The 26,909-nt window shown below is 44.7% G+C and overlaps 1 protein-coding gene across 3 annotated transcripts in view; it reads left to right on the top strand.

The window, feature by feature from the left end:
- bcl11ba (BCL11 transcription factor B a) overlaps positions 1–25,167 on the top strand; it is a 49,139-nt gene extending 23,972 nt beyond the window's left edge. For 2 of the 3 annotated variants that reach the window (XM_078289568.1, XM_071905382.2), the window contains exon 3: positions 20,202–25,167. In XM_078289568.1, coding sequence (XP_078145694.1) covers positions 20,202–22,189 — 1,988 coding nt within the window. In that variant the 3' untranslated portion in view covers positions 22,190–25,167. Of the gene's footprint in view, positions 1–4,459; positions 4,499–20,201 lie in introns of all 3 variants that reach the window. The other variant, XM_071905380.2, reaches the window with a different exon arrangement.
- The last annotated feature ends 1,742 nt before the right edge of the window (positions 25,168–26,909 follow it).

Genomic DNA, 26,909 nt, shown 5'->3' with positions numbered 1-26,909 from the left:
GCTTACTTAAATATGGATTACTATTTGTGACATATATGTCACAAATAGTAAGTGTGTATATACATATTTGTGTAATTTGTATGAATAAACAGTGTTATAAAATTTAAAATATCAGCATGCATATAGTATGAAATTGTGGCACCATTTTGAAAATTTAAATATAAATATATGTGGTACTGAGAAAGTAGATGAATTTCCAGCACTATACATGGTATGCAAATGTGCATCATATTCACATTAACAAGTCTACAGGAGGCCATAAATATGTACAGAAATATGTTCTAAACAGCCGGTGTCCGGTAGCTCTTTCCTGGGAAAAAAGTGATGCGTTTTACGTTTCCGGTTTGTTTGGAATAAATAGAAGAACTGGGTAGTTAGCATGAGCAGCGATAGCCACCATGGCTGAACAGACAAAGAAAAGAAAACAGAAAATCCAAGTAAAAAGACGTTACAGTGCTGGACACACTGTTTGATTGACAGGTGATCTCTGGGAAGTGCAGTGCAGAAACACCACAGCAGTTAGCGCTTAGCAACAAAGATAGAGACAAAATAACAGAACGAGGAACTCGAGGATTACCACTTTTTATGTTCTTTTCCTAACATGTTTGGGCAAAGGTGAATTGGAACGAGGTAAAGAGTTCTAGCATTTCTCATGAAGACATCAAACTCCCTACATGCCAGAACTGTGGTATCTTCCTACCACCATGGAGGAATAAACTGAAGCCGTCTTTCACCTCCCAACTACGTCATAACACCCCGCAATTGTCGACTTCTCTTGAATTAACTCTTGAATTTGCTCACAACTGAAACCAGTCACAGGGATTTTCTGCGGAAGACTTCTCCCGCCGCTGAGCCTCAGAAACCGACGCTGTACTTTGTCTTGTCTCCTCCTGCCAGAACAGCCTGGTCTTCCTCGCCGGCTTTGAGGATCTGAATCCGCAGCGATTCCTTGTGTCGTCTATCAACCTGACACCGGTGGCTTTCACTAGGACTCTGCATACAAGATTTGAATTTTGTAAAGTCGGAGATGGCAGCAAATGGGGGGGAGGGGGACGGGGTGGGCGGCTCGCTAGTCACTGCAAAACATACGCGCACACATACATAGACACTGCACCTTAGAAATAGGTAATACATATGGTAAGCCTCCTAGCTAAGCGGGCGGGCTGACATGTTCGTGCTGCAAAACCTCTTTGGACGAAACCGAGAGAGAGACATAAAGACACAGAAACTCTCGACTAAAAATAACTTGACAATATTGTCAGCATACAATGGCACACAGTAACTCCTGGCCTGTTTGGAGGCACGGACAGGATGGGATTACCACAGTATTTTGCTGCGTTGGAGGGGGGTGGGACTCACGACTACCCCTCTCCACCACAATGGGCTGTTGGCGTTTAGTGCCGGCCAAATCACCACTTAACAAAAGCTAATTTCTCACTTGGTTAAACTGCGGAGGATTAGGGGCCCTGTGTCGGCACAATCCATGTTTGGTGAAGAGTGAGGGATGGAGGGATGTTAGGAAAGGATTTAAACCTCAATTACAAGGGACTGAGGGCTTTTGTGTCCGTGGCGAAGGTGGGACACTGAGGTTTAGTGGCCATGACTCTGCTGGAAGTGTTTGCGAGCGCTTGCTGCCTTGTTGTGTGTGTGTGTGTGTGTGTGGGTATATACGTGCATGCAGCCAAGGGTGGCACAGCCTGACGAATACATGTTGATCCCCTTGTTTAGGAGGGTTTAAGTCGGCCCAATTTCACATACTAACACTACTCAGGCTACACACACACTCACACCATAACGTACAGTTGCAGCTTATGACACAACAGCAATTTAAACCCTTTGCTGTTTGCCCAATGTCATGGAGACAGCAGAAGGCTTGGCATTGCAAACCTAGTGCTTTTAGAGAAGAGAGATTGCTGCCCCTTACCACCCCTTCAAACCCCTTACATCCTTAAAACCCCTTGCAACCCTTACCAGTCCTTCAAACTTCACCGCTTACACCCCTTAGCACTCTTTACCACCCCTTAGAACTCTTTACCACCTCTTACACCCCTTAGCACTCTTTATCACCCCTTAGAACTCTTTACCACCTCTTACACCCCCTTAGCACTCTTTACCACCTCTTACACCCCTTAGCACTCTTTACCACCCCTTAGAACTCTTTACCACCCCTTAGAACCCCTTAGCACTCTTTACCACCGCTTACACCCCTTAGCACTCTTTACCACCCCTTAGAACTCTTTAACACCTCTTACACCCCTTAGCACTCTTTATCACCCCTTAGAACTCTTTACCACCTCTTACACCCCTTAGCACTCTTTACCACCCCTTAGAACTCTTTACCACCTCTTACACCCCTTAGCACTCTTTACCACCCTTTGGAACTCTTTACCACCTCTTACACCCCTTAGCACTCTTTACCACTGCTTACACCCCTTAGCACTCTTTACCACCTCTTACACCCCTTAGCACTCTTTACCACCTCTTACACCCCTTAGCACTCTTTACCACCCCTTACACCCCTTAGCATTCTTTATCACCCCGTAGCACCCCGTAGCACTCTTTACCACCCCTTAACCCCTTAGCACTCTTTACCACACCTTAGCACTCTTTACCACCTCTTACACCCCTTAGCACTCTTTACCACCCCTTACACCCCTTAGCAATCTTTACCACGCCTCAGCACACTTTAGCAGGCTTTACCATCCCTTGAAACTCCTTACCATCCCCTACCACCCCTTAGGACTCCTTAGCACCCTTAAAACCCCTTAGCACCGCCCCCTTCCATCGCTGTGGTCTGACCGACTTTTACTGGGTTTTCTCAGCAGTTGTATCTGTCTATTTATTTGATGTCACAGATGTGACATTCTGGGTGGCGGTACAGTAAAACAGTCTCTCTCCTTCTTTCACCCAGAACCAGATTCTTAGCTGGTTTCACTGTCTCTCATCTCCTCAGAGTTTTGGGGTAAAGGAGGGAGGGGGGTTTGACTTCCCCCTGAACACCAAACCCCTTTCGTTGGTATCAAAGCTTCGCCTCGCCCCCGCAGACACCGCTGAATTATTCACTTAGAGGAAAAGACAAACAAAGCTTGCTAGCTACAGTTGTTCTATTGATTTCTCTGGGCAACATCACAGATAACAAAAAGAGGGCCGGAGGAGAGGAGCTGGGCTGCTGCCGTCTGTTTTTTTTTTTTTCATCTGTAAATAAATCAATAAGATGCGTAGTTTTTCTCCTGAGAAAGCATCCCGTGCCCTCTTTCCCAGGAAAAAAAATGATGCATTTAAATTATATCTACTTTGTTATTTTGGTAGTTATTGCATGTGTCTATGGATTGGGGGCCTTGCCATGTGGGAACTCTCTTTTCTACCTGTTGGTTGGTCTAAAATTGCCCACCGGCGGGGTAATTTGCTGTTGGAAGGGGGCCTTGTCCAAGTAAACAATGCTGGCTGAGGTCCAACAGCAACCAGTACAACCCCTCTGATTAGAAACAGGCAAATCCTATCTCTACGTTCTCGCTCTCTCTCTCACAAGGTCTTCGTCCATTGAGATGGGAGAGAGGAGATGGGGGAAAGAGAGAGAGAATAAAAAGGAAAACCAGTGAGAGAGAGAGTTTTTTTCAGGCTGCCCCCCGCGGTCTGAGGTGTTTTAACAGAGCTGGCACTACTTGAAGGCTACAAGATAAAAGGCATACCTGGGAGGAAATTGCAGGTTGGCGGGCGCAGTGTTTTTTTTTTGTGTGTTTTTTTGGCGCTCTCCATCTTTAAAGCCCCTTAATCACCAGAAGGTTTCTCCATTTTTCCCCTCTCACCGCCACGCAGCAGATTATTATATCATCTAGGTGCTCATGTACACTACAGCCACCCATGCAGACGTTCACATAAACCGCAGAATGTAATACATCCTGGTTTTGTTCCTTTGCCCGGTTGTGATTGGTCAGTGGAGAAGCGTGACCGGCCGTCAGTCCTCGGCCTGGGCGGGCCTTCCGTCATGGCCGCACGCACAGCGCTGCCATCTGCCTGGCAGCAGTGAGGAGTCTAGCTAGCAAGGGAAATCAGATCACAGGGCATCCAGGGCATCCTGATTTGAGCTTCTCTACAACAGCAAGACAATGCAGCCACACACACACACACACATGCATGAACACACTAGCAGAGCATATCCAGCTGTGAATGCCTTGACCTAAATGGTCAGTAGTTGAGGCTAATGAGCAGTGGAGCAGGATGGAATCTCTGCTCTGACCAGCACTGACACTAGCCACACCAGTGTATGTGTGTGTGTATGTGTTCGTGACAGATAGGTTCTTCTGTGGAGAGACAGAAAGGGAGACAGTAGCAGATCTAGCATGTTGAAAGCCATATTTGTAAAAGCAAAGCTGCAAGCATGCACACACTCACACACATGTGCACGTGCATATACAAAGTAACCTGTCTTTCTGAACACTCTGCTCCTTCTTTTTAACAGGACATCTAAGATTCCTGAGTCACCTCAGGACCATTAAAGGTATTTAAAAAAATCACCATGTAATTAATACACACGCACACACACACACACACACACACACACACACACACACACACACACATCTCTATGAGGTGACCCTAAGGACCAGTCAAGCTGAATTTCTTTGTAGCAAAATTTACAGACAGTCTGTTCTAGCTTGTATCTAAGAGATGATTTAAAGGCATTCTTTCTCTACTCTCATTATTCTCTGTCTTTTCCCCCTTTCTTTTCATGTCATTATTGTGTTTGGCTGCTGTGTGACTGGTGAGCTATAGACTATGAGGCTTTCTCTCTCTCTTTCTCTCTCTCTCAAGCTCTACCTAGCTCTCTCCTTTTTCCAGGCCTTGCTGAGAGTCATGGCTTCAAATGACAAAGGCGTTTTTCTAGTTTTTCCAGTTCTTGTCCCAATACTTCACCTCCTCCTTCTTATTGTCCTCTCACCTTTTCATTCATTACTCTACTCGTTATTTTTCACACTCAGGCTGCAGAGGAAACATCCTGGCATGTTGCTGCGTTTTGCAGCATGTTGCAGCGTGTCGTAGCATATCACAGGATGTTGCAGCATATCTCAGCATTTTGTAGCGTGTCTCGGGATGTCAGAATGTCATAGCATGTTACAGCAAGTTGTAGCATGTCATAGCATGTTGCAGCATATCGTATGTTGCAGGATGTGGCAGTATGTTGCAGGATATGGTTGCATGTTGCAGGATGTTACAGCATTTTGCGACTTGTCACATCATGTTGCTGCATGTCTCAGGGTGTTGCTGCGTGTCACAGCATGTTGCAGGATGTGGCTGCATGTTATAACTTGTCATAGCATGTTGCAGCATGTTGCAGGATTTGGTTGCGTGTCAGCATGTTGCAGCATGTGGCTGCATGTTGCAGCGTGTCAGCATGTTGCATGTGGCTGCATGTTGTGTGTCACTGCATGTTGCGGGATGTAGCTGAATGTTGCAGCGTGTCACAGCATGTTGCATTGTGTCACAGCATGACGCAGGATGTGGCTGCATGTTGCAGCGTGTCACAGCATGACACAGGATGTGGCTGCATGTTGCAGTGTGTCACAGCATGTTGCAGCGTGTCACAACATGATGCAGGATGTGACTGCATGTTGCAGCGTGTCAAAACATGTTGCAGCGTGTCACAGCATGTTGCAGGATGTGGCTGAATGTTGCAGCATGTCGCTGCGTGTCACAGCATGACGCAGGATGTGACTGCATTTTGCAGCGTGTTGCAGCGTGTCACAGCATGTTGCAGCGTGTCACAGCATGTTGCAGGATGTGACTGCATGTTGCAGCGTGTCACAGCATGTCGCAGGATGTGACTGCATGTTGCAGCGTGTCACAGCATGTCGCAGGATGTGACTGCATGTTGCAGCGTGTCACAGCGTGTCACAGCATGTTGCAGCATGTCACAGCATGTTGCAGGATGTGACTGCATGTTGCAGTGTGTCACAGCGTGTCACAGCATGTTGCAGCATGTCACAGCATGTCGCAGGATGTGACTGCATGTTGCAGCGTGTCACAGCATGTTGCAGGATGTGACTGCATGTTGCAGCGTGTCACAGCATGTCGCAGGATGTGACTGCATGTTGCAGCGTGTCACAGCGTGTCACAGCATGTTGCAGCGTGTCACAGCATGTCGCAGGATGTGACTGCATGTTGCAGCATGTCACAGCGTGTCACAGCATGTTGCAGCATGTCAGAGCATGTTGCACGATGTGACTGCATGTTGCAGCGTGTCACAGCATGTCGCAGGATGTGACTGCATGTTGCAGCGTGTCGCAGCATGACGCAGGATGTGACTGCATGTTGCAGCGTGTCACAGCATGTTGCAGGATGTGACTGCATGTTGCAGCGTGTCACAGCATGTTGCAGGATGTGACTGCATGTTGCAGCGTGTCACAGTATGTCGCAGATGAGGCTGCATTTGCAGCATGTCGCATCACATTGTACCATACATCAGATCGTTATTACACTCAGCATTCCTCTATGAAGGACTGTGGTACATGAGTAGTGGTTTACTGACTGGCTAACTGACTGCTTGTCTGGTTTACTGACTGGTTGACTAACTGTGTAGTTGATGCTTTAGGAGGGAGGAGCTGTTGTTTAATGTAGTAATGAAACCAGTGCACTGCTCTTTTAAGAGACGAGGCAGCCCTGCTACGCTATGGAGATGGTGTGTGTGTGTGTGTGTGTGTGTGTGTGTGTCGGTATGAGTCTCAGCAAATGAAAACAGATTGGAGTGGTTATGGGAGCAGGCCTGCTTCCAGTTAGTGTGGAGACAGGAGTGCTGAGGAGCTCCTCCTCCTCTTCTCTTCTCCTCTCCTCTCCTCTCCTCTCTTCTACATCACCTCTTTTTTCTGCTAGGAACTAACTGATATTTGTTTGTACAATTAATGTGAAATGCATTGTTTCTAGTCCTGGAGACTGTATGAGAGGTGTAACAGAGGGAAAAGTTCATCATTTCAAACCTACAGAGGCTTTGACGTTTTGTCATAAATCTTCTATTAACCACGACAGGCATCATCACGGAGAGCTGTAGAATTTGAGAATTAGCTGTACATGAATAATGTCTAAATATATAACAGACTAGAAAAAGAGAGACACCTGAATAAGTGTGTTGTGGTTTGGGTGTACACCCATTCAGTAACGTTATAAGTAAAAGTGAATGTAAAATATCTTGTCTTTAGCCCTAGTCTCTACTCCAAAACATTCCTGTAGTTTGAGAAGAGCCAGAAACTGTTGGTTTTTGGCCTTGTTAGCTAGCTAACTAGCCTGCAGGCTAATTTAGCAAAGCAGCCAATGTTAATGGTAATATGCGACTACTAACCACAAACGCTAGAAACGTTAGCAAGTGTGTAATTCAGATGTGCTGACAAGACTGATGGTTAGCTGACCAGACTCGTTTACTGACTGACTGACTGACTGTATGACTGACTGACTGGTTTACTTACTGTATTTAAAGTAATGGGGCTTTTGCTTGTAGACTATGTGTTAAGATGTCTGGTTAATCTTATCCAGACACTCTGAACACGCTGCTCTTTCTTTCTCTCTCTCTCGCTCTCTTTTTATCTCTCTCTCTAGCTTTTGTAGAGAAAGAGAGAGAGAAGAAAGAGAGAGAGGTGGTGTTTGTCCTCTGATATATTTCTGAATCAACATTAGTTTTTCAGAGAGAGATTTTGGGGCGTTTGGGGTATTTAGTCTGTTTTTGACTGCCTGGCTACTAATGTACCTTTTACACAGAGGATTCACTGTGCTTTAAACCCAACAGTGAACAGAACGTTTTTTGCTCTGTTTTCTTCTGTGTTTCCTGGCTCAGATGGGAGCGTGGCACTGAAACCATCAGTTCGGTCAAAATCAGAGCCAAAGTCGTAGCCATTTTAATATCATTTACCACCAAAACTTCCAAGCAAGATATTATTATATGGTCAATGTGATAAATTATTAGACGTATCATCACCACACTATGAGCTTAGGGGGAACATTAGTCCTGAATTCTGATTCTTTTATTTAGATTTGGCTTCTGGTGATTTTTGCCTGATCTTTCGTCTCCATAATAATGCTAAAAACTCAAAAAAATCAAATTTGGACTCACTCACTCACATTCCGCAAATTAACACCAGGCAGGTAAACTGACTTGAGATGGGTTCAACCTCCACTTCGTCCCCTTGGTTGCAGGTATATACTGTATCTATATTTCGGCGGTGGCTGCTGCCGTTCCAGAGAGCCTCCAGTCATCCAGACCTTATAAGGGCCTTCGAGCGCGGACCTGTCCCCTCCACTCCTCCCTCCCTCCCTCCATCCCTCCATCCATGCCCTCCTCTAACCTCCATCTGGTCTGGATCTGCTCTCGTCCTCGACCTGCCCCCCCCCCCCTCCACCCCCTGTTCCTCCTTCTCGCTGCCATTTCTATATAAACAAGTGGAGTCTGACCATAACACTCAGACCCCAGGCTTCACTCCTTCATTTTCAACCCCCCTCCCCGCTCCCTCACTTCATCCCTTTTTCCACCTCCCTCCCTCCCTCTTGGCTGCCCGTTCCTTTTCTCGACTTCTTTTTTTGCTCCCAACCGCCCGTGCACTGTCTCCACAGGTGAAACCCCCGTATAGAACCTAAAGCGGCCCGCTGCGATACGACATCTTTTATGCTGTCGTTTTATGGCGAAATGAGACTTTAAAATCACTGTTAAAGGTTACGCTTACAAGAAAAGTTTCCCCCGCTTCACTTCGAAGGCTGAAAAAGGTGAAGTTAAACCTGGGATTACACTCAACTATGTGTGGTTCATCGGTGGAGCGAGACAGGGATGCAGGGACAGCAGAACAGAGAGAGAGAGAGAGAGAGAGACATCTTTTCTTCCTGATGCTGGTATGTCAGGCAGCGCTGTAATACGTCTTACTCAGACCAGAGGGGCACTGCTACATCATAGTCTGGGATAGGGCTTTGGTGTGTGTGTGTGTGTGTGTGTGTGTGTGTGAGTGTGCGCGTGAGTTCCAGGAGACTCCCACTTGGCACCGCGCAATTTGGACGAGCTTTATAAAAGGGAGGGAAGGAGGGAGGGGATTTGGACGGGACGGGCGACAGAGAGACACAGAGGAGAGAGAGAGGGAGAGAGGGAGGTAGAGACAGAGACATCCAAAAATGTGTTGGACCGGTGTCCTGGTCAAATCAGACTCATGGCAGAGCTTCCCTCTATTGTGGCTACAGAGACCAAGCCAACTCTTCACCTGACAAGATGTCAATGACTAAAACCTCAAAAGACAAAAAAAAGCACTTTGAGTCTCCGCAGCAGAAAGCATGCAGGGAACTGAATACTGCAGATCTGCTGCGCCTCGGCATGCTGCACGTTGATTTAATAGGGATGGGACATACTTATCTCATGATACGATTCAATACATGATACGGGATTCACGATTCGATACAACCTCGATACGATGTAATAAATAAAAGTTCAGTGGCAACAAAGTCTGACTGTGCAGAATTATGTTTATTTCTGAGCCGCAAATCTTTCTAGCGATGCCATTGGCTTGCTACAATGTAAACAACAATTTAAAAATGTAATTACAAAGTGCAAATAATAGAATTTGGATGGAGAGCTTGTGAAATTGTGATGGGCAAGCCGTCTCATTTGTGATTACGGCGGAATATCACGATACGTATTGTCAATTTTTGTATCGCGATATATTGAAGTGCGATATATCGTCCCATCCCTATGATTTAGTATCGAATTGTAGAACCGTCTACACTGTATGTAGGGAGATAATAGTGATGAGAGTGAATTCTATTATTCTTCTACATTCTCTAATTATATACATTTCACTAAATTATAGTGAAATTTCTCATTTTGCTTGGGACCCCCTCAAGGACCCCCGGAGGCCCCCAGACCCCACTTTGAGCACCACTGCAATACATACATCTACATAGCCCTCTACCTTAGCTTCGCTGTCTAATCGACAACACACGGTCAGTCTAGCATGTAGCAGGTGCGTCCCGTGTGTGCGTGTGTATGGGCAGGATTAGGAGGGAACACCAGGGGTGGAGGGTGTGTGTGTGTGTGTTGGAGGGGATGATGCCCCTACAGAGCCCCTTCCTGCCACCACACCCCTCGTACACACACACACACACACGCACATATACATACACACACACTCCCCAGGTGCAGTGGTGCGGGCCAGTGTGTGGGATTAGCTGGTATGCTCTGGCACTCTCTTCTGGTAATCCCTCTAATTTGTTAACAGGGCACAGAGACAGGGAAACACACACACACACACACACACACACGCACACACACACACACACACACACACACACACACACACACACTGCGGCAGTTTGTTTCTGACTGCACCTCACTTCCCAGTATTGAGGACTACCTGCATCTTGTCCTCCTCCTCCTCCTCCTCCTCCCCCTCTTGCCTAATGAACTTCATTTATTCTAATTTGCCTATGATCAGATCAGCCTTCCTTTAAAATTCATAAGATAAGAATGTCAGCCCCATCCCCACCTCCCCTTCTACTCTTCCCATGACTGTCAGGGCTTGTACACACACACACACACACACACACACACACACACCTTGCACAATGATAATCCTTTGTTGGCTGGATAACACGCAGGGAAGATGGGGTAATGTTAAAGTTCAACGCATGCTGGGATGCAAGAATGTTGTGTACCCTCCAAAAGAGAGAGAGTGAAGGAGAGAGAGAGAGAGAGAGAGAGAGAGAGAGAGAGAGAAGCACATGAAACCCATGTCGAGTCTTTTTGCTGCTGCCCCTCTTAACTTTTTTATCCAGATTAGTCCTGTTTGAGATCGACCATCTCTGAATACCAACACCAGTTCTGTTTCCATTCAACTGTCAAGTGGATTTTTACACAATCCTTTTGAAATGTTGCAAAAAAAGAAAAAAAAAAAAAAGAAATATGAATTATGTTTCTATCAGCTGGGTTGAAGCAGATAACTTCCTGAGTATACAAAAAAACAAATCCCTCAGAGAAATAGAAAGATTCTTTCAAGAATTGATTAGTATTGGTCAAGCATGATATGGTATGTATCAACTAATGGTCATACAGCCACAATATAGACTTATGCATGTTAGAAACAACATGTATGACACACCAAGCCAGCATCATTATCAACAAATCCCTATTTATCGCGTAATTTCTTTATCGACCGAAACATTTTCCGCTTCATTCGAGTGTAAAAAAAAAATAAAAAATGACTCGCCGATATCGCGGCCGTTTTTATCGAATTTTCCATTCAGCTTTTCTAATGCCACATCATAATTCACACACACACACACACACACACACACAACACACAAACAAGACTTGGATGGAAACCCGGCAAGTGGCATGTAGGCTGACAGTAACAGCCTGTATAGCAGCAGAGTTTGGGGTTTGCCTCTTGGTTTGTCGCCAACAGCATCTGCGGCGAGTTTGGAGCTCGGAAGGATGACTCAGTTTTCCCCGGGAGGAGTCGAGTCTGGCCCGGCTCTTTCTGGGGAGTCAGACAAAGCCCCGCCGACTACCGCCGTTTTTTGTCGGAGAAGTGTTAGATTTTCATTTCCGTGCGCTCGGGTTTGATTTAATTAAAGCTCCTGTGTGGTCCTGCAGTGGCTTTAGTCGCCGGTCTATTAAAACCAATTAGAAAAGCCTGTTGGATGACGTTAAAACCCGGCGCTCAAACCACTTCATTCAGAACCAACAGACAACTGAGAAAATACGAGCAGCTCGGCGCCAAATGAGCTGATTTAGGAGGGGGCACACACACACACACACAAACACTCCCTCTAGTCTTTACTGATGCCTGGATGCATATACAGCATATACAAATAGAATAGTGTGTATTGCACTCACACACACACACCACGTAGCCACTGCCTGATTTGCATGTAATTGTTGCCTTGCTATGATAGTGATAAACAAGACATTAGCCATGCAAGGTGAGGCATCCAGAGCCTTTGTGCCTGTGTGTTTCTCTATGTGTGTGTGTGTGTGTGTGTGTGCATGTGGGGGGGGGTGGGGGAAGACATGGAGATCATAGACATGCTAATGACGCCGCCGGCTTAATAATGCAAGAAATGTCAGGAAACTTTTTACAAGCGCAGCGAATGGCCAAGAGGGACACACACACACACACACACACACACACACACACAGCCGCTGTACCCTGGGCTCATGTCAGCTTTGTTCTGTATGTAAATGGTTCGGCGCTGACATTGCCCATCCATCGCCCTCCCCTCGCCACGCCGGGACCCCTCCGCTGCACTTCCTGTATGCAAATGAGGCCGGGCCTGTAATCCGCTTTTGATTGGACGGCGATGTAGCGCCCGCGCTCGTAAGCTCCCCTGATTGAGCGATCGAGGTAGAGAGAGACAGAGAGACAGAGAGAAAGAGAGAGAGAGAGGGAGAGAGAGAGAGAGTAGAGATGAGTGTAATGAGAGGAAGGAAATGAGCTGCTTTACATCTTCATCCCTCCTTCATGCTGCAGTGCCTTATCACCACTTCCACCTGGTGTATTCTTCCACTTCAACTAGGACCTCCACTGCGTTGTGTCTTAATAGATTAGATTAGATTAGATTAGATTAGATTAGACTAATGATTGAGGTTGTTACAGCAGCAAATAGTAATAGGATACAGCAAAGACAACACACATAGATGATGTCTGAATGAAAAAGTGTAAAAGGTCTGTCTGGATTTGTGCATTGAGAGCAGCAGTAGCAGCAGAAAACGACAGGCAGTTACTCAATTGATAAATCTGTCAGTACTCTCCTTTCTTCAGCCTCTTCAAACCCGCCAAACCCAAACAAATGGCGCCTACCGCTCGCCCAATAACAAGTCCACAACTGTAAATAATGTTAAAGCGCTCTCCCACTTAAAAACACCAGTCTCCGTGCCGCTTTGAAGCGGAACGCCGGCTGAAACAGAGCCGAACAGCTTGGTACAAAGTTCATAACTCGCTGAGTGAAATATAGACGATAAGTTAAGTCTTCAAATTTCACTTGCGGGGGAATTGAATTGGATACAAATTTTCAGCATGGTTATCATTATTTCCATGTTTTCATTTCCGTCTAATTCTCCGTCCTGCAACTTTATCCAAACAAAAGGAGGCAGGGTTTGTGGAGAGTTTCCCGCCAGTGCAATGCATGCTGGGAAGTTTCTTATTCCACTGTCATATGATCACTTTGTAGGATGTGCTTCAACTCATCATTTTAAGTTTTTAAGTCACAACTCATGATTAAGTTATGAAGCTGATCTGTAACAGCTGTCTTTCTTTTTTATTGAGTTTCATTGGATGTATCAGACATTGGCATGATCATATTTCATGCGATTATAGTGTTAAAGAACGTCTAAACAGTGACAAAACGGTAAAATATTAAAAGAATAGCACGAATTTAAGCAAAAAAATGACACAAAAAAGAAAAGAAAGGCGGTGGAAAGGGGACAAGAACACAAATTGCGAATTGAAATTGACAAACACGACTATGCAAATTCAATTAAGGATTAAAGATGAGTTAGCTGAAGTCATTGTTATGGGTTTTGACAGCGTCGCTCTTTACCCCGGCCGCCGGCCAGAGAGAAATGATAGCAATAACTCGACGTAATAATTTTGACGGCGCTCCCGAAGCTCACCACATTAATCGCGCGCTTCGTGGCGATCGGCCGCGCGTAATTGTACATAGTGGCTCGCCCGCCCCTCCCTCCCTCCCTCCCTCCCTCCCTCCTCCTCTCTCTCTCTCTCTCTCTCTCTATCTCTCTCCCTCTCTCTCCGTCTCCCCCCCCCCCCACCCCCAACTGTAATAGCAGTGATTTAATTTAGCTATTTAACCTGTAATTCCGGCAATATTTATTGAGGAGCGAGGGGGAGAAAATTGGGCCATTAGCCGCCCCAGATGAATACACTGAGATGAAAATGAACGCTGCTAACTGCCAGTTGACCTTCGCACCGGATTTCTAGCCGTTTTCTCTCTCTCCCTTTTTTTTTTTTTTTTTTTTTTATTAGCGGCAGCCACAGTAATTACGGCAAATTGAATCATAGTGAAAACCGGAATCAGTCGGTAATGAGAGTTTTATACCGCGTGGAGCGAAACCAGGCGGAGGAACACGGAGGAATACCTAAGCACAGCTACTGCTGGAGGGATGGAGGGAGGGATGGATTGATGGATGGAGGGAAGGAGGGATGGAAGGAGAGAAGGAGAGATGGAGGGAGGGATGGATGCCAGTGTATTTGTCACTGCGTATTGTCTCTGTTTGGATGTTTCTCCTCCATATGGCTACTGCTGGAAGACACACACACACACACACACGCTCGCGCACACATACACACACACACACTAAAGCACACAGTGTCTCGGATGGAAAGATGGAAAGAGACGAATGTGCGCATGAATACACACACCACCACCACAACCACACACATGGCACATGCGTCTACATACGTGAACGTGAATGTGCATACACACACACACACACACACACACACACACACACAGAGCAGAGTGCTACAATGATATTTATAATGGAGGATTCCTACACACTAGGATTACACATTTTGACTCAGCCTTGACTTCAGCTGGCAAAATGTGTGTGTGTGTGTGTGTGTGTGTGCGTGTGTGTGTGTGTGTGAGTGTGTGTCCATAACATTATCAACCCTTTTTGAGAAACGCCGAAAAAAAAAAAATACTTTTATTATCCACGACAGCACACATTTTCCTTTTCTCTCACACTCTTCCAAACAGGCTGTGCGGCCAAAGAGTGTGTGCGAGTGAGTGAGTGTGTGTGAGTGTATGTGTGTGTGTGTGTGTGAGAGGACGCGGGCCAAACAAAACACAGGCAGAAGGCCAGACCACGCTTCCACTGATAGAGAGAGAACGGCTTTAAACAGCAGGAGAGACAGAGAGAGACTGAGGAAGATAGAGAGAGCAAGACGCAGAATGGGGTTTTTCTTTTTTAAATGGATTCTCCCCAGTGACAGACTGATGTAATGTCACCACGCTAATGCCTCTTCCTTTATTCCTTCACTCCTCTTCCTCCCTTCCTTCTCTCCTTTTCCTCTTCAGGTCGGCGCCTCCGTGCTTACGCGATCTTGTGCTATTCTTACTTTTTATTGTGCTAATTTCTGCTTCTCGGATTGGAAATTCAAAGGCTTTGTTTCTAAATTGTTTTAGCAATTTAGAACCAATTTTCTCGCAATTTTACAATAGGCTTGCATAATTTATGTTCATACAAAGCTGCAAAAATGACTATACTGTCCTGCAGTTCTGGTTATTATGTTTCAATGAGGAGACCTCCTGAAGAGCTACTGGGTACAGAGCGTTTTGAGCCTGTTCAAGGCAGCTTACTAACAGATGTAACAGTATATAAATTAGCATGAACAGAGGAATCTTCCAGAAGGTGGTTTAGTATAACTTACTACATACATTTATTGGCACAGAAAAAAACAATTGGCCTCTTTTTTTTTGCTAAAGCCTACTTTTGTGGCTTAGCTGCAAGATACTGAAGACATACTGGGTAAATTCATTGTTAGAATTAGCTTAACAACCTAGCAAGACTTCTGCAACAAGTGCCAGAGAAGCTAACGTTAGCGCTACAACAACAGAGGAAATATCCGACCTTTGATAGTAGGACACTTTGTCAAAGTTTACAGCCCTGTTTGGCATGAATTCGGAAAGATAGCTTCATTTTTCACAGTGTCTTTGAAAAGTTTTAAGTGATGCTAGCTTGCCGCAGCTGGAACTTTAGCTAGCAAGCTAAAGGCTGCATTATGCTGCGTTAACGTGCCTTTGCTTCCAAATAAACAGGAAAAACATTATCCTCATAGCTATGGTTAATGTTGCCATGCTTATCAGCGAACCTGTTATGACCTTTTACAAATCATTACATTTTCTTGAAAATTCTGCATATGGAAGCAGAATTTATTTTCATAAAATCTTGACTTTTAGATCTCTACCTTTTGGTGGAAGAACATTGTGGAAATAACAGGCAAACCAATTCTAAAAGTTGAAATTCTATTGAAATTAGTGCTGCTCAGTGGATTATATCTATGCCAAATTGATGAATGAATCCTAAGAATTCGTAAAAGGTGTTTGGAGTTTGGTGTGACGGCTAACCTACAACCAGTGATGTCGCGGTAAATAAAGGAACTACACTTCACCAACAAAAGACAATTACAGAGTAGTGTTAATTTAAATGTAATTTATTTAGACTTATTAGACTATGTTTACTTTAATGTAAACAATTGACCAATTCCAGCATTTCTATTTCTAGGGAAAGCTGGCTGTCAAGAATAGAGGGTGAACTGAATTAACCTTTAAAGCAATCAAGAGTTGAGGAGTGTGTGTGTGTGTGTGTGTGTGTGTGTGTGTGTGTGTGTGTGAGAGAGAGAGAGAGAGAGAGAGAGTACCCACATAAATGCACATAGGTGATAAGTCAGACAGGCTTTGTGTGTGTGTGTGTGTGTGCAAGAGAGAAAGAGACAGAGAGAAAAGAAGAAAGTATCTATGCGGATGTCTAGGAATGAGTGCGCTCTCTCATTCACTCTCTCTCTCTCGCTCTCTCTCTCACACACACACACACACCACTCCATAAAACATAGACTCTGCATTCTACCAAATAGTGATGAGCAGCTCCCTCTCTCTCTCTCCCTCTCCCTCTCTCCCTCTCTGTTTTTTCATATGGAAATAGGAAATAATGGGGTGATTAAATAGAGTCGTATATTAAAGTACAGCTGACATTAGAATTAGCATAATGTGCTCTCGCCTCAGGCTGCATACTTTATTTGCCATCTGCGTTGGACTCCCTTCCCCCGGGAGGGCACACACACACACACACACACACACACACACACACACACACACACACTTCCCCCAACAAAACCACGACCCACTCCCTCCATCGCGGCCGGAGAGAAATGGCATTTCGGTGCAGCGAACACTCCAAGCACACACACACACACACACACACACACACACACACACATACACTCTCTCTCTCTCTCACACACACACACACACACCCCTTTCTTAATTGTTGGGCAGAAATGAACATTCGCTGCCCCCCCAATGACTTCTGTCGGCGGACAAGAAGTTCAGCTGAAGGATGGAGGGAGGATCCTCTCTTCTTTTTTTTTACTCATGGATCAATGGGTAGAGCGAGAGAGAGAAGAGTGTAAGAGAGAAAGAGAGAGAGGCCTGGTTGGTTTTTTTTTTTTCTTTTTTGGAGTGTTCAGGGTCTTCTTGAAAAGATTCGGCAGTAAAACGGCTTGTGTGTGTGTGTGTGTGTGTGTGTGTGTGTGCGTGTGTGCAAAGAGAGGGAGAGTGGTGGACAAAAGCTGAGGCATGGGGTGCTGTTGTTTTCATTTTGTGTGTGTGTGTGTGTGTGTGTGTATGTGCGTGCGCGCTGTCCACTATAATTAAGTCAAAAGGCTTTACAGGACTGTGGAGGTGAACAGCTGCTCCGCCTCTCGCCTCTCCTCCTTAACACACACACGCACGCACACACACACACACACACACACACACACACACACACACACACATCTTTCCATGAGAAGAGATTAGGTGTTAAAGTTTCCTGTCGAACAGAGAGGAATAAAACACAAATTACTGAAAGACAGATGCGAGAAGCTGCTAAGGGAATCTGTTTTTCTGCTGTTTCAGTAAACCAACGCAATACAATTTTGCAACATTACAGATATATTATTCCATCATTACAGATATTTAATTACACTATTAGATACATTTTTTTGTGGTGAACAATGTCTGAAGTATTTGGTTGGGGTTTTACTACACGCTTTCCCCTCTGGCACATAATAATACTAATACTCATAACAAGCTCTGAAGTTTGGACAGTATAGTAGTCCGTATGCAATAAAAAAAAAAAAATAATAATAATAAAATATATGCTTTGTGACATTTATTAAATTATATTAATTTATGTCACTCTTGTTAATTTTTCATTTTTAAATGTACCGACCTTTCATAAATAAATATACAATTGATTCATTTATTTAGTTATTTACTTGTGTATTTATTCATGTATATACTTCGATATCTCTCTGTTTATGTATTTATTGAAATATCTATCGATCTATGTATATACTAATTAATCTATGAATTTATTTATCAAGGTATATATTTATTTATTTATTTAAATTTTATTTTCAGGATGTTTAAATACATTTCCAGACGCACAGTGAAGTTGAATGAATGGGGATAATTCTTCATTAAAAATTGTAAAAACCGCCATGATTATTAAACAAGGAATCCAGATCAGCTCCTTCCTGCTATAAATACATCTACAGCATCATATTACATTGTTTCCAAATAATATGTATAATACGTGTGTGTGTGTGTGTGTGTCAGTATGTATGTGCGTAGTCGCTACAGCCACATACACACACATACACACGCACACACACACACACACACACAAAATGAAACAATTACAGCAGCATATGTTTTCCTGAGTATCTGAAATTGGTGTATTAGGTCAGAACAGCGAGCTTTAATGTAATAAATAAGAGAGCAAGAACAAGAGCACAATTACCATTATCTGTCTGTGTGTGTGTGTGCGTGTGTGTGTGTGTGTGTGTGTATAATCCCTCTAGCAGCGCTCCTCAGCCTGTTTAGCGTCCTCTCATCGCAGATCCGGCTTGCTTGTGCCGCGGTGGTAACAAGTCCCTTTTGCACTGCGAGGACCTGCGTGTGTGTGTGTGTGTGTGTGTGTGTGTGTGTGTGTGTGTGTGTTACATAAAAGCTCTGCCATCAATTAGTTATTTGCTGTTAAAAGTACAGAACTGTAGCAAGTCTCTCTCTCTCTCAGAACCCTATTGATTTGTCTTGGAGGATTTTACCTGGAAAAGAAAGACTGAAAGCGCGTTGAGTTTTTTGGGCTCTTTGTCTTCCTCTGAGATTCCACTTTGATAGACATTCGCTGGGATTGATTGACAAATTTGCCCTCGTCTTCTCGAAAAGAGGGAGGTAAACGTCCGCTGTAGGAATGATGCCGCTCAGGCTTTTGTGAGTTGACTCCGTCTGTGATTGCAGAGTCAATATTTGAGGTCCTCCGCTGGATGTGGAAGATGGTTAAACAAGCTTCCGTTGACTCAGTTAAAAGATGAGCATAGGACGGACAGTCTGTTGTGAAAATAAAATGAGGATAGGACGTTTGGAGAGGTAATAAAAGGGATTATTGTGTTTTTTAGCCAAAATTACGGAGTATTGCCAACTGTGATTGGTTTAGTTGGACTGGCTCAAAACGCAAAAACAACCCTCTGCTTGTGCTTTGAATGCTAATAACTTCAAAAATCATATCCTCCACAATCGTCATCACTTTGCTCTCTTACTGCCTTTTCCAGCTCCTCGCCATCCATCTTTATTAGAGGCCATTTATCTTGATGCACTCATTTATTTTTCCCTCTCTCGCCTCTGTTTTTTCTTATTCCCCAGAGGAACAGAGGCCTTTATTTGCTGGTGTGTGATAAGTCTTCCTTAAATCACACTTTAAGTTGTGCTTCCTCCATCCACAGCCATATTAGTTTGGCATCTCCGGTTTGGCAACCGTTGCAGTCTCTCTGCTTGGAGGGGTTCCCGGCATTTTTAAATCGTACACACACGCACACATGCTCACACACACACCTAGAATCACGCTTACACGCAAGCCCAGATGCACACACACATGCACACACATACGCAAACACACTTTGTAATAATTCAGCAGTTTGTAGTAAGTGAGAGATTAAGCAGCACTTAAAACATGGATCCAGTATAGGCCAATCCAGTGTGACTGTGGAAATGCACTTGTCAAAAGCTGATAAGTACGCCCCATTTATATGACAACATGATGAGCCAAGGCCATTCCAGCTACCAGGAGTATTAGGCAAAATCTGTAGCATACACACTCACATACTCACATCTCAATGTCTTTCAGCCAAGAAAAGTTTGCACACTGCAAATAGGCCATTTTTTAAAAAGCCATTGTTAATGACAATTTGAATTATGTGAATGAAGTTGCATAATCTTTCATGTTAGTCAGTTTTACTTTGACCTGATACAGCTCTCATAGCCAAAATCCATGTGTCATTTTGTATTTGAAATATGCTTGACATCTCAAGTACTCCTTCCATCTCTGACTGAAGAGCTTAGTGTAAATTTGCTTGTCTAATCTTAAACATGTAACGTATTTCTTTGTGTCTGTGTTGCAGGTGGCAGGGACGAGCCTTCCAGCTATATATGTACCACATGTAAGCAGCCCTTCCCCAGCGCCTGGTTCCTGCTGCAGCATGCCCAGAACACCCACGGCATTCGCATCTACCTGGAGTCCAATCCCTCCAGCGCAGCCCTCACCCCACGCATCACTATCCCTCCACCCATGGGCAACGACACCATCCCCCAGTCTCCGCTCACCAACTTCCTGGGGGACAACAACCCCTTCCACCTCCTGAGGATGACGGGCCCCTTGCTCCGGGAGCCTCCTCCAGGCTTCGTGGAGAACCGCCTCCCCAACACCCCTCCATTCGTCAGCCCACCACCCCGCCACCACCTGGACCCCCATCGGCTGGAACGCCTTAGCGCCGAGGAAATGGGCCTCATCTCCCAGCACCCTAGTGCCTTTGAAAGGGTGATGCGCCTAACGCCCATGGCCATGGAATCCCAGTCCATGGACTTCTCCAGGCGGCTGCGCGAGCTGGCGGGGAACAACAGCGCCACACCACCGTTGTCACCCAGCAGGGCCAACCCTATGCACCGACTGCTAAACCCCAACCCCTTTCAGCCCGGGCCCAAGTCGCCCTTTCTGAGCACCCCTCCCTTACCGCCGATGCCCCCCAACAGCACCACCCCACCCCAGACACAGGCCAAGGTCAAGTCCTGTGAGTTCTGCGGTAAGACCTTCAAGTTCCAGAGCAATTTGGTGGTGCACCGGCGCAGCCATACTGGAGAAAAACCATACAAGTGCCAGCTGTGTGACCATGCCTGCTCTCAGGCCAGCAAGCTGAAGCGCCACATGAAGACCCACATGCACAAGGCGGGATCCCTGACAGGGCGCTCCGATGATGGACTGTCCACTACGAGCTCCCCAGAGCCGGGCACCAGCGATGTGACAGGTGAGGGCATGAAGAATCGCGATAGGGACTTCCATGGTGAAGGTAATGAGGAGGAAGAAGAGGAGGAAGAAGAGGAGGAACTTGAGAACGAGAGCCGGCCGGAGTCCAACTTCAGCATGGAGTCTGAGTTCTACCGGAACCGAGAGAACGGCTCTAAGCCACCCTCAGAGGAGAAGTCGTCGCTCGCCCTTGGGAAGATGGTGGAGGGTGTGGGGCTCAACTCTATACAGCAGTACAATAACTTGATTGTTGACAATCGTAAAAGGATGCCCTTCTCCAAGAGGAGCTCGGATGGCCAGCGAGACACTGGGGATGAGGACTCGGTGGTCGGGGAGATGGAGCACCACCGGCAGGAAGAGAGGACAACTATTAACGGCCGGAACTGTGGCTCTGGTGACTCTTTCTCAGGCCTGTTTCCCCGTAAGCCCACCCCCATCACCAGCCCCAGCCTGTCCAACTCCTCAAACAAGAGGATCAAGATCGAGAAGGACCTGGACATTCCCCCAGCGCCCCTCATCCCCTCTGAGAACGTCTACTCACAGTGGTTGGTGGGCTATGCCGCCTCACGACACTTCATCAAAGACCCTTTCCTAGGCTTCACCGACTCCAGACAATCGCCCTTCGCCACCTCCTCTGAGCACTCATCCGAGAACGGCAGCCTGCGGTTCTCCACGCCACCAGGGGACCTGCTGGACGGTGGCCTGTCGGGCCGCAGCGGCACCGCCAGCGGGGGCAGCACGCCTCACCTGGGCGGAGGTCGACCCAGCTCCAAGGAGAGCAGGAGGAGCGACACCTGTGAGTACTGCGGTAAGGTGTTCAAGAACTGCAGCAACCTGACGGTGCACCGGCGCAGCCACACTGGTGAGAGGCCCTACAAGTGTGAGCTGTGCAACTATGCCTGCGCCCAGAGCTCAAAGCTCACGCGCCACATGAAGACGCATGGCCAGCTCGGTAAGGAGGTCTACCGCTGTGACATTTGCCAAATGCCCTTCAGCGTGTACAGCACTCTGGAGAAACATATGAAAAAGTGGCATGGGGAACATTTGATGACCAATGAGGTCAAAATTGAACAAGCAGAGAGAAGCTAAGCCAGGTTCCCTATTTCCATACTTTGACTTTGAAAAAAATACAAAATGGGGTAGCTGGATACTCTTTTTCTGAAATATTAATTTTGGGTTAATTTTGTGTTTTTGCCTAAGAAACTGCCAACTGAGAAAAAAGTGAAAAGACAAACAGAGATCTTAACACCAATTGAAGCTGTCTAAACTGCCTCATTTGGCGTTCCTTTTTAAACAATCAATCAGTTGAGTCATAACATATGTGGAGCCTTTAACTGTGCAATAATTTCTGTATTTATTGGATTTTGTATTTTGGCATGTGCAGGTACATTTTTATTTAGGCATTTTTTTAATTTTTGATTTTGAGTTATTTTATTTTTTAAATACCCACGATATCCTGAGATTTTTTAGAAGACAGAAATCCATTTTAAGTAATCTTTTTTGGCCGCTGCTTATAGGAAATTGTATATTTAAGCTAAACATGTGATTTCTTGAAGAGAAGCTGAATTCAATCTTCAATTTGAAAAAGGCGTTACTGAGAATGCTAGAATTAGTCTATTTTGTGTGATGACGATACGCGGACAACAATCCTTTGGCATTGTAGCATGAACTGACTCTAAAACATGTCAATATAATTGGATATGTAGCACTGAGTGTCATATTTGACAGTAAATCTAAAATCAAAGAGGATCCCAAGGTTCATAAACCCTGTCTCCTCCAGAGAACATCATTACCAGCGAGAAGAAACAGATTCTAGATAAGGCAGCTGCTGACTGGTACGTAGTACCAAGCCCTGACAACGCTACAACAACCATCCCTCATTTCTTCTGCTTTCCACACTCCCTTCTCCACTTCCAACCATATTACCTACACTTATACATCCACGTATTATATTTTGCATGAAGCCATATGAACTAGGCGATATTATTTATTAGGAGTAAACTGAGCATGAAGCCATGCAAGACAGGTATGCATAGATAGAGATAGATGGAAGAACGAGAGTGAGCGAGCACAGGGACATCTCAGGGTGAGCTATACTTCTTTATTTACCCATGCATCCCTTTATTGTCCTTCTGTGGACAACTTTTCGATTTCATCCTGTGATGAAATGAACAGGTACAGTTGACCCCCCTCCCCCCCCTCGCCAGTCCAGTGTCCATCCACTTAGGCTGCCATTTTAGCTGTTTCAAAGAGAGAAATCTAGTACAATGGCTGGCATTCATTCACAGGACAGTCGGAAGCACGTACACGAATAAGTTCAGTGCCGGTGCGCAGCATATTTCTCACCGAAAAAAAAGCTTAATCCTGTTGTTCCATTATTATCTCCTCCGTTCATATTTGATGTCACTGTTTCTAATTAGTCCGGTCGACATGTGACTGCTTAGTTTAGAGAGGGTTAGATGTATGTGCATACATGGCAGGTGCCACCACTTTAACCAGATTTCTGCAGTAAATTTAATTCTGACTTTATATCATATATTGTCAAAGTTCATAACATCAACATCCCTATGCATTTTTTTTTTTTTTGCTAGAAATATCTCACGATTGGTAAAGAGAAAAGACTAGTACATTTCGCCTTGTATTCTTAGACTGGTTCTATAATTAAATAAGATTATTCTGATTAATGAAGTCACCTCTCCACTGAGTTAGGAATCATTGGTACTAAATTACACCGTTAATTGTGGGACAGTTTTTGGTAGAAGGAGAATGTATCGATTTGTGCTGAAATAGTAAGAGTACTTTTTCATTCAGGACTCCCTGTGATGTGTAGCTGAGCGTATATGGAGTAGTAGCAACTCTGACACACACACACACACACACACAATGCAGCGTAAAGCTTTTTTTTCCCCCCATGCAAGTACCATTTTACTCCATTTTACCTCTTTGCCATTTTATATATCACAACCCCTGTTTTTCTTAGGTCCCGCCCTCTTTCACATTCAAAGTGATGCGTTCATTTTTAAATCTGATCTGATTTGAATGCTGAAAAATCCAGAGCTCTTAACAACGGACCCGCACTTTATGATTTTCCGCCCAACACACACACAGAAAGCTGGACAGAAAGGTACCGAAGGGTCTAGAGCTTGGGATCTCCTGACGTTTGAAGTGCCCAGGGTTGTTAGGCTAGGCTTTCCCAATGCTGGCACTATAAAATTGAAAATTAATTTATTTGGGACAGTTTTTGTACTGCCATTCAATTTGACATGAGTGTGCCTTGAATAATGATCTTCCTATTTATTGTCTCGGACAAATGCAACACTTGTATGAAGCGAACGAATTGAACAAGAGAAATTGTGTAAAATTACTTGTCAACTTTAACTCCGATTTGACATTTCCACAGAATTATCGAGATTACTTCTTAAATGAAACAATGCTGAATTTAGGTTAGGAGTACCCAGCACAATATTGACGTGTCTGTGTGTGTATATATGTATGCATATGTACATATAAAGGCACAAACCTATATATAGATATATATCAAATTCTTCACTCTTAAGGACTCTGTCCCTCAACAGAAAATTGCAGGAGTGGACAAAAGCCACACAAAAGTCAAGGAAGAGACTGGACAAAAATCAGGAACTGCAGAAACTAAAAAAAGAATTTAGTGCACTCTGTCTTAAAATAAGTTTACAGTATTGAAACAAGTACAAGGGTAAAATAATATTTGTGTGTATGTGTGTTTTAAACAAACAAGTATTTTTTTTTTCCAGGTTTGCTTCTAAAGTTTCTCTGAATGCCGTAGTGGCAATGTGTATATTGGTTTTTTTGGTGACGGGGTTTTAGTATATATATAAATATATATGAATATATATTACATTTTTCTTGTTTACTGTAAAAGTATACCAGTATTTGTAATATTGGAGAATGCCTGGGCATTTTACAAAAATAGAAAAAAGGCTGTTTTTTTATTTTTTATTTTGCAGTCCAATTTAAATTGTGGGTCTCTTAAAATGTTTTTGTCACTGTAACTGTAAAAGTCTTAAGTTTTAGTAACTTTTATTCTGCCTTGGGTGTAATGAAATAAAAAAATAAATGAATTAAAAAATGACTGAGCTGTAACAAACTTGGATTTGGCGGGGGGGGGGGGGGGGGGGGGGGGGGGGTTGGGGGAGGGGGCAGCTCCAGAACGGACGGAGGCTTCTGCCTTAGGAATGACCGAACATTGCTATTGCTTTTCAGGAAAACACACTGAGAATCCTGACTTGTATCTATTTTTCTTCTTCTGGAATGGATTATTCTTCATGGATGGTTTGAAATACATGTGTAGGCACTTGCTGTCTTTCCTAAGGAGCTTGTCTTTTTTAAACTTGTATGTGCATCCTTTGTGAATAGGGTACTTCGAGTACCTCTGGACATCTTGCTCTTCTTTCCGGGGGCAGGGGGGAGGGGCGACTTCATTCCGACAATGGGATACAACTCACAGGCTGCCACGATATCTATTTTTCCTTTCATTTGGCAGGATAAAAATAACCTGATGAATTTGTATTGTTGTGATGAATCACGTTGTACAGAAGGGATCAAAAAGGTCATTTGACGGCCTTTTAGTGACAAAAATACACAAGTCGATGTTTTGTTTACCGCTCTATTGGTTGTACATAGTTTTCTATGATTACGCTGTTTTGTTTTTGTTTGATTTTTTTTTTTATTTGTTTGTGATTTCTAACTGGCACTGGCAGTGACTTCCCTTTGTTTGGGGGGGGGGGGGGGTTCCTCTGTTTGACCCTTGACCTTTGTGACCTCCATGTCAGTTTTCAGGCACACGCCTCCCCCACTGATATTTCTCGGCATGAGAACAGAGCACAAATACAAGCTGTTACAATTCTCCATCCTCTGCTTGTTTGTTGTCTCATTTTGTTCCTCGAGTGCTGGGTTGACAGGAAGGGACCGGGGCCCGACCGTGGAAAGACACTTCTGACGAAACAATCGCAACACAAAAACTACAATGTTCTCCGCACTCTTACATTGTGTTTTTTAAACATGGTAGGAGCCGAGCTGTACTCGCCTCAAACCATCGACATACATATAAACTACAATTACAGGCTGTTAGTGCCGCTGAAACTGATCGCAATCATGTGGACACATATCAGTCGAGGTAGTGCCGAGGTGATGAGGATGAAAACGACAGAATATTCCGTTCCTGTAATGCCTTTTCTCTGTTAAGTTCCTAGAAAATGGTTGGTGCTTCGATAATATGCTGAGAGCTATTTCCCATCAGCGGCACTGTTTGTCCTCCCCGGGGCACCGTAAGCAGACGCTATACGCAGAGGACTTTTAATTGTGAATACGCACATTCTTGACGGAACGTTATCTTGCAAAAATGGGCACTTCCTGATACGTTCTTCTTCCCGGGTTCCTATTGGCTCTCCCCGCCGGACGATCGAACGATCCCGGACGAATTGAAAGAAGTGCTCCGCTGCTGCTCGCTCTCAGTTCCACATTCCATGACGACAGTTTGCTTTCCTTTTTATCATGTTTGTATTTAAGAAGAAAACACAGGGTTGGGTGATGGAGGTGAGAAATCTGTAATTTTTGATATGTAATAATGTTCAAATGCAGAGGGGAGGGTGCTGGGGGCTTTTTTTGAGTAGGGATGTAATGCTGTTTGTGATGTCACTTTATTTAAATACATGAACTGACTCTCATAGGCTGCGGCTTGTGTTATCTATGATGTCACTGAGATGCGGCCAGTGTACTCAGGCCTGAGGCCGATGCCATTGGTTGGTTACAGTAAACATGACATTCAGACATC

Source organism: Centroberyx gerrardi, chromosome 17 (assembly GCF_048128805.1).
Source record: "Centroberyx gerrardi isolate f3 chromosome 17, fCenGer3.hap1.cur.20231027, whole genome shotgun sequence".
In the NCBI taxonomy this organism is placed as follows: Eukaryota; Metazoa; Chordata; class Actinopteri; order Beryciformes; family Berycidae; genus Centroberyx; species Centroberyx gerrardi.
The sequence above is the reverse complement of the archived record's forward strand: the minus strand, read 5'-3'. Positions and strand labels throughout refer to the sequence as shown.